This window comes from Rhagoletis pomonella, unplaced genomic scaffold (genome assembly GCF_013731165.1).
Source record: "Rhagoletis pomonella isolate Grant_MI unplaced genomic scaffold, Rhpom_1.0 Rhpom_scaffold_02117, whole genome shotgun sequence".
Taxonomy (NCBI): domain Eukaryota; kingdom Metazoa; phylum Arthropoda; class Insecta; order Diptera; family Tephritidae; genus Rhagoletis; species Rhagoletis pomonella.
The window spans coordinates 26,528-33,593 of record NW_023460671.1 but is presented as its reverse complement, the minus strand read 5'-3'; the positions used below and the strand labels follow the sequence as shown (position 1 = coordinate 33,593).

Here is a 7,066-nt window from a genome sequence, read left to right as displayed (position 1 = left end):
GCTCAGATTGTTGCTGTCCACCCACAGACTTTGATAAATTATTCAATGGCCACTCTCGTCATTCCAGACATTTTGAAGATGGGGATAGTGGTCCCACTGCTCAAACCGAGGAAGCCAGCCAACAAAGGAGAGTCTTATCGCCCGATAGCGAAGACAGTAGAAGCCTTACTACTCCCGTATTTCACGAACCACCTGACCCCAGTGAAGCATCAGCATGGGTTCCGTAAAGTGCACAGCACAACAACAGCACTTAACGCGATAAACACCCAGATAACTCGTGGACTTAACCGAAACCGCCCCTGTGAGAGAACTATTCTAGTAGCGTTGGACCTGTCTAAGGCGTTCGACACTGTCAGTCATTCTACGCTGCTATAAGACATAGAGGTCTCCTCACTCCCACAGGGACTCAAACGGTGGTCGACGAATTACCTGAGTGTTTAGGGACAAAACCCGCAAGCTACGAAAAATTAAACAGGGGGTACTACCACAGGGTAGTTTCCTGTCCCCACTACTGTTTAATTATTATATCTCAAAGCTCCCTCAACCACCAGAGGTTGTAAATATTGTCTCTTATGCTGACGATCTTGTCTCTTATGTTCGATCATGGCGTCTGGGAATGAAATTGATGACTTGTGCTCGAAAGTAAACGGTTATCTCGCCGAACTTTCTCGCTTCTTCACTGCAAGGAGCCTTGCCCTATCCCCTGCGAAATCCTTGGCAACCCTTTTCACCACCTGGACGAAGGAGGTCAGACTGCAACTGGGTATTCACGTCCATGGCGTAACAATACCGACGGTGAATAACCCGAAAATCCCCGGAGTTACCTTCGACAGTCTGCTCTCCTTCTCGGCGCATACAACCGCAATTGTCAACAAAGTACAGAGCCGCAACAATGTTCTCAAGTCGCTGGCCGGCAGCACTTGGGGCAAAGATAAAGAAATGTTGTTGGCAACATACAAGGCAATTGGCCGGCCGGTTCTAAACTATAGGCGCCCGTGTGGTCGCCTGGGACTAGCAGGACGCAGTGGATGAAGCTACAGACTTGCCAGAATACTGCACTACGGACAGCGGCCGGATGCCTCCAGATGACGCCCAACACCACCTGTAGGACGAGGCCCTGATGTTCCTAGTCAAGGAGCATAACACAATGCTCTGCAAGCAGTTCCTTGTGGGGAGCCACAGACGTGGTCATCCTAGCAAACAGCTGCTTGCAGAAGAGCCCTCGATAAGGCTCGTAAGGGATGGAGGCATCCCTACGAACTGACGGACGAAGTCCAGAGGTTCATCAAACAATCTCTGGACCCGTCATCTTATCGACAGGCCTTGAGCGGCATTCACAGGGAGTCAGTCTCGAGTTATGTAGACTCCCGCCCTTTGAATGCTGTTCTAGGCACACAACCACCTGAAGTGGACGGGACAGAACTTTGTCTGCCTCGAGAGACCCGCACCACAATAGCCCAGCTTCGCTCTGGCTATTGCGAGGATGTGCCCAACCAATGCACGGCATGTAGAGAGTCGCCACATGACTCTCGGCACCTCTTCACACGCCCTGAGAACCCCACCCAGCTGACACTCCTGTCCTTATGGACAGACCCTGTTGAAGTCGCACACTACCTGGGCCTCCCCTTAGCTGAAACAGACGACAACAGCAACAATATTTCTCCTAACAAACATTAAGTTTACAGAACGATTAGAAAACGTATCTAATTTTAATGTGTTTCTCTAAAGTTTAAGGTTCGAAGATGATTAGAGAAACCATGCGACAAAAACAAACAAATTGCGAAACACATTAAGCAATCAATATACTCACAAAACTATGGGCCAAATATAGTAAAACTGCGTTTTTAGTTTTCCTCTCTGTCGTCACGACTTTGCAGTTTCAAAAATATGATTGATTCCAAAAATTATTTAAAAAATTTAGTGCAATGTAGAAAAACAATATGAGTACCAAATGAAAGAGAAAATTTTGCAGAATTTAAACAAAATTAAAATTTGTTTGGTTCACAAGGACGAATAGGTATCTAAAATACCCTTTTATTTAGTAAATTTTATTTTTTAAGCTTACAAAGCTAGAAGGACGAGATTCGAGGATGGGCTCGGGTGTATATTAGTCCTTAACATATATATATATATATTTTTAATTCTACAGATTTTCTCTTTAATTTAATACCCATATAGTTTTTCCACATTGCACTGATTTTTTAAAATAATTTTTATATTATATTTTTAAAATTTCAAAGTTCTTTAAAAAAATTATTCGAGAATGGGACGTGACACCTCCCAGACAAATTGAACATAAAAAGAAAATTCCAACTTGAATTAAGGGAATGAGTTAATTTGAAAATGTTATCACAATGTGTGTGTCAAACGAGACTGATTTAAGGAGGTTGTGGATAATTTGAAAATGTTTTGAGGAGGTTGCCACCTGTTTGAAAAGTGAAATTTAATTAAATTATACACAAGTTACATGAAATATTAAACCAAGACTGTTAAGAAATATTTTGTTTAAACATTTTGAATATTTTTTAGAGGTTCGAAGAGGCTTGCCAACTGTTAAACCCGCAACACTGGTGTCAGACGAAAGAGAAGGTTTTAGTGTGGAAATATTTTAAAAGGGGTTTCCACCTGTTTGAAATGCTAAACTCAATTCAATTATACACAAGTTATATGATATATGTACATACAAATATTAATTATGCGTGTCAATCGAAATAGTGTTAAGAAATTTTTAGTTTGGCCATTTAGAATATTTTTGAGCTGAAGACATATTCGACTTATTTAATAAGTTAAATGAATTATCACAATATGAGCATCAATAGAAACGGTTTTGAAAATAATTTTTGTCTGTCTGTCTGTATGTTTATTCGCGGATAGCTCCAAAACTAATGCATGAAATTGAATGCAGTTTTCACCGGTGTATTTCTAGAGGTCTAACTTAAAATATATATATAAAAAGATAGAGTTGCCACCTATTTGAAAATTACAGTTTAAGTAAATATTAAAATATGGCTGTCAAAAGAAAGGGGTTTAAGAAGGCTTACAGCCGAAAATATTTATTGTGCATTTAATAGAATTTTTAAATGAAATTAAATATTACAATACGGGTATCAAACAACACAAAAATACTTTTAAGGCGCAGTGAAGCACGCCGGATATTGGCTAGTTTCGAAATAAAAAATATACAAGATAAAAGAATCACCTATGTTTTTGGCTAAGTTTAAGTATGTTGAGTTTTATTGAAATTATTTACACCAAACGTTACACACAGAAATTTCATACACTCAGCGATGAAAGTCAGGGCAAACTAGTTTTCTATAAAAAGAGAACTTACTTATCGAAAAAAGGTTAGATATTTAATAGTATTCTAACGTTGAGTTTGGTTTGGTTTATAATCTCTAGTGCTTTTCACTCAAATGCAAAAATTCGTAACTTATAACAAAATTCAAAATTCACTTTTTGATCGTTTTACGAAAAAAATGGTCCCGAATTTTTTCATTTCAAAGACGATGTTGTTACGTTATTTTGCATTTCAGGTGACGATATATGTTTAATATGATTTGTGATTCGAGAACCATTAGAAAACGGAGACTACTTATTTACTTCCTTTCATTTGAAAATTGGAAAACGGGAATTAATGTTGATCTCAATGCATTACGATGAATTGTCGCGTAATCACAATCGAGGGATTGAAATTTACCACCTCCCACTTTATTACAACTGAATTTGAATACAGCTTTTTTCTGAGGCAGCGAAATTTGCCAAATTAGTAGAAGATCAATTAAAGCATTTAGTGCATTGCCGCTTTAGTGAGTCTATTAAGAGCATAACACAGTAACCTCAATCAAGCCATACGCAGAGATTGCTGTATACGTACTAATTATAATCAAACGTAGAAAGTGTGCTCGTGTGTGTGAATGTCGAAATGTCACATACCTCCGATGACAATGCCTGCGTCAATGCCGATGGCGATGCTGATAGCGGACGATTAGGCAAGTGTTGCTGACTCAATTCAGCAGCGGTAGCATGTAGATCACCCTTGCTTAAATTATTATTGATTTGTATGAGCAATTCTTCGATTGTGTTGCCGGTTGTTGTCGTTGTAGTTGGTAGTGAATTTGCACCACATCCATTGTCATTACTACTGCTCGAGCTGGTTTGCAATGAACGCGAAATTGGCTGAATAGGAGATTGTCGACTAATTGGTGGAGAGGCCCGACTTGCCGCCGCTGCTGCAATGGGACGGAATTCGTCACGTTTATTCAAAGTATCCATTATATCGGATGCCACTAGGCAACCATTCAATGCATTTGCAATATGCTGCTGTCGTGATTCCGGCGTGGTGGTCCGATCAAAGGGTAGTAGTGGTGAATGTGAGTGGTGTGGTGTTGTAGGACGCGATGATGGTTGTGATATTTGTCCTTGATCTGTTGGCGTTGAGGGCTGAGAATCGCTGCGCACCAAACTTATTGGCCGCTTTATTAAATTTGAAATGAAATCCATTTTTGTTGGATGAGGGTTTTTATAGAGTTGATGCTTGTAGTCTTTGCTTTATTTCCTTTTTAAGCTTTTGTGACAATGGCGCGAAGAAGAGGGAGAGAGTAGGTTTCTTTTCGAGCGGTGTGTTGAAGAACACTTAACAATTTGCACTCGTTTGTAATTATCTCCTTTCTAGATTTTCTTAAATTAGCAAATTTTCAATTATTTTCGTCTCAAATCACTTAGCACGCACGAATGATTTACGCGAATTACGTTTGAGTGTGCGTTGTGGTGTGGCGTCGCGCCTTCATAACGAATGCTAACCCTTGTTTTTTTTTGTCTGCGCGTCTGAAATGGTTAAATAATCACGTAATTATTGATTAATTGCTCGAACGACGGGGTGACTTAATTTTCACAACGTCTAGCGACTGTTTACACTTTTACTTTTTTTCGGAATAATACCAAATAACTTTATTCTCGTTTCATTTAGTTTTTTTTCCTTATTTGAAGCAAAATATCAATTTTTGAAAATTATAGTGCGTCTTCTTTGCTCTGAGCTCGACGTAAAAATATTCAGAGTATTTTTATTTGATCGTTTAGTTTACGAGAATGCTCGAGTAAACACATCAATGTGCATAAGTTTGTATGTACTACCCGACGGACCAAGCTGTGCGGCCACAATTAAACGCGAACTAATAGCTGAATCGTTCACCCGCGTCCTCCGAGGTGTTGTTACCGCTGTGGCGCGCAAGTGCGGGTAGCTATTTCGGTAGGCAGCGTCGTCTTCCGTTGCTCCGCTTAAATTATTGATTGCGCGACGATGTCGTGCGTTGTTTACGATCGCCAATACAGAAACTAACTACCACTACCTCAGCGGTACATACCGCTTCGTTGTATGTACATATGTTCAAATTTGAAAGCATTTTCCACAATTTTTCAATTCAGCTGCTTTTTGTTGAACTTTTGCTCACTTTGCTTTACTTTCCCATCACAAATAACCAATTGTGTATCGTACAATCGCACATCACCGTGATCGGCGGCGAGATCTTCGAGACTTTAGTGTTGAATGCTCTCGGTTGCTTTTCATCGCTGCTATGTATATGTCGTTAGATGCCTTTATCTGCATTGTTTTGTGATTGTTATTTGGCTTCTGAATAAAAATTCAATTTGCGCATTCGGCACACAGATATGCATTTTATTTTAATGACACCACTGTTGTGTTGGGTGTTAATTTGGGGGATTATTTTATAGTGTAAATGAAAGGTTTTGGGAATGCTAAGACGCGGATGGTTTCATTAATTCGCGAAAAACATACACTTACGGACAAAAAACGATGTCTGGCCATGTTTTGCTGTTTTCCTTTTATTTCTATAAAAGTCTAGCTCACCATATAAATCCTCATTTACAACTTTGTCTAAAAATTTAGCCAAATTTCACCAAAAGTTCAAACTTTTTAATCATAATTTTTAGAAAAAAATTTTAGGTTTACAGCCATGGTACAATAATTACAGGTATTGTCTTCCCAGAGAGCGCATATTCCGATCTGCCTTATTTAAAAAATATCATTGTTGCCCACACTAAAAGGTTTACTGCTTGGGAAAAGGGATATATCCATACCCTATATACCATATATGTTCACGTATTTTTTTTTTTTTTTAACAAACCTTCTTGCAGAGAACTTATTTAGTTTGTAAAAGCCGGAAAAAATCATTTGCTTGTAAATAAATTAATGTGCAGCGAATGTGAGCGAAAGCAAAAGGCCACACCAAATAAAACTAGAAGAATCAACATTGAATTGCGTCAAAATGAAGATAAGGGGGCACGAATTTCGATATGAAGCAAAACTCTCTGGGAAGAGAATACCTGTAATTATTATACCATGGTTTACAGCCAGTTTCACGAAATAGTTTATGTATGTGAATTTTTTTTTCAGCCTTACCATGAGTTTAATTTTTTGGTTTCCATGTATTTACTATGGCCGGAAGAAAAATTTTCGGGTGAATTTTTTTTCGGGCGAAACTCAGGTTAAGCACAATATGAAAACTGACAGATGTGAAGAACTCATTTTCCACTTAAATTGCTGGTGAAACCGGCAGTTAGTCATTAGTTTCGAAAATTCAACGATCACAAGAAATGTTAGAGGCATTCCTGGACATAGCCGAGGCTTTTAACAATGTCCTCCCGTATGCGATTACCTCCGCTCTGACAGACCCGCGAGACAACTCGCAGGGAGTTACCTGGACAGAAAACTGTGGTATTGATGTGAATCCAGTTCTGTTCAGTTCTGTTTATCGGGTGGTACAAAATACCGGCCCTTAAGGCGGATTCATCGTTTTAGTTCAGAAGAAAAAGTTCAAAACTAGAACGGTGCATCCGCCTTTACATTCCTTATTGCAAGCAGTGATCGGACTTCTACCACATTGTGGTAGATCTACAGCTTTTTTGAGCACCTACCCAATCTACCACACAAGGTCTGAAATCTACCACATATTCGCGTTTTTGAGTAGCTTTATTTTTGCTTGACATAATTTTCTTAATTGTAAGAGCAAAAATTGTCCAACACTAAACTCTAACAACAGGCAGAATGGGA

General features: G+C 39.1%; 1 protein-coding gene across 1 annotated transcript; it reads right to left on the bottom strand.

Annotated features, from left to right (window-relative positions):
- Nucleotides 1–3,933: 3,933 nt before the first annotated feature.
- On the bottom strand, nucleotides 3,934–5,557 carry LOC118753117 (the record flags this gene model as incomplete). Its single annotated transcript, XM_036487978.1, has 2 exons — nucleotides 4,939–5,557; nucleotides 3,934–4,824 (listed from the first exon to the last, which is right to left on the bottom strand). A coding segment is annotated over exon 2 (567 nt), but the record flags the coding sequence as incomplete, so codon positions are not given.
- Nucleotides 5,558–7,066: the final 1,509 nt, after the last annotated feature.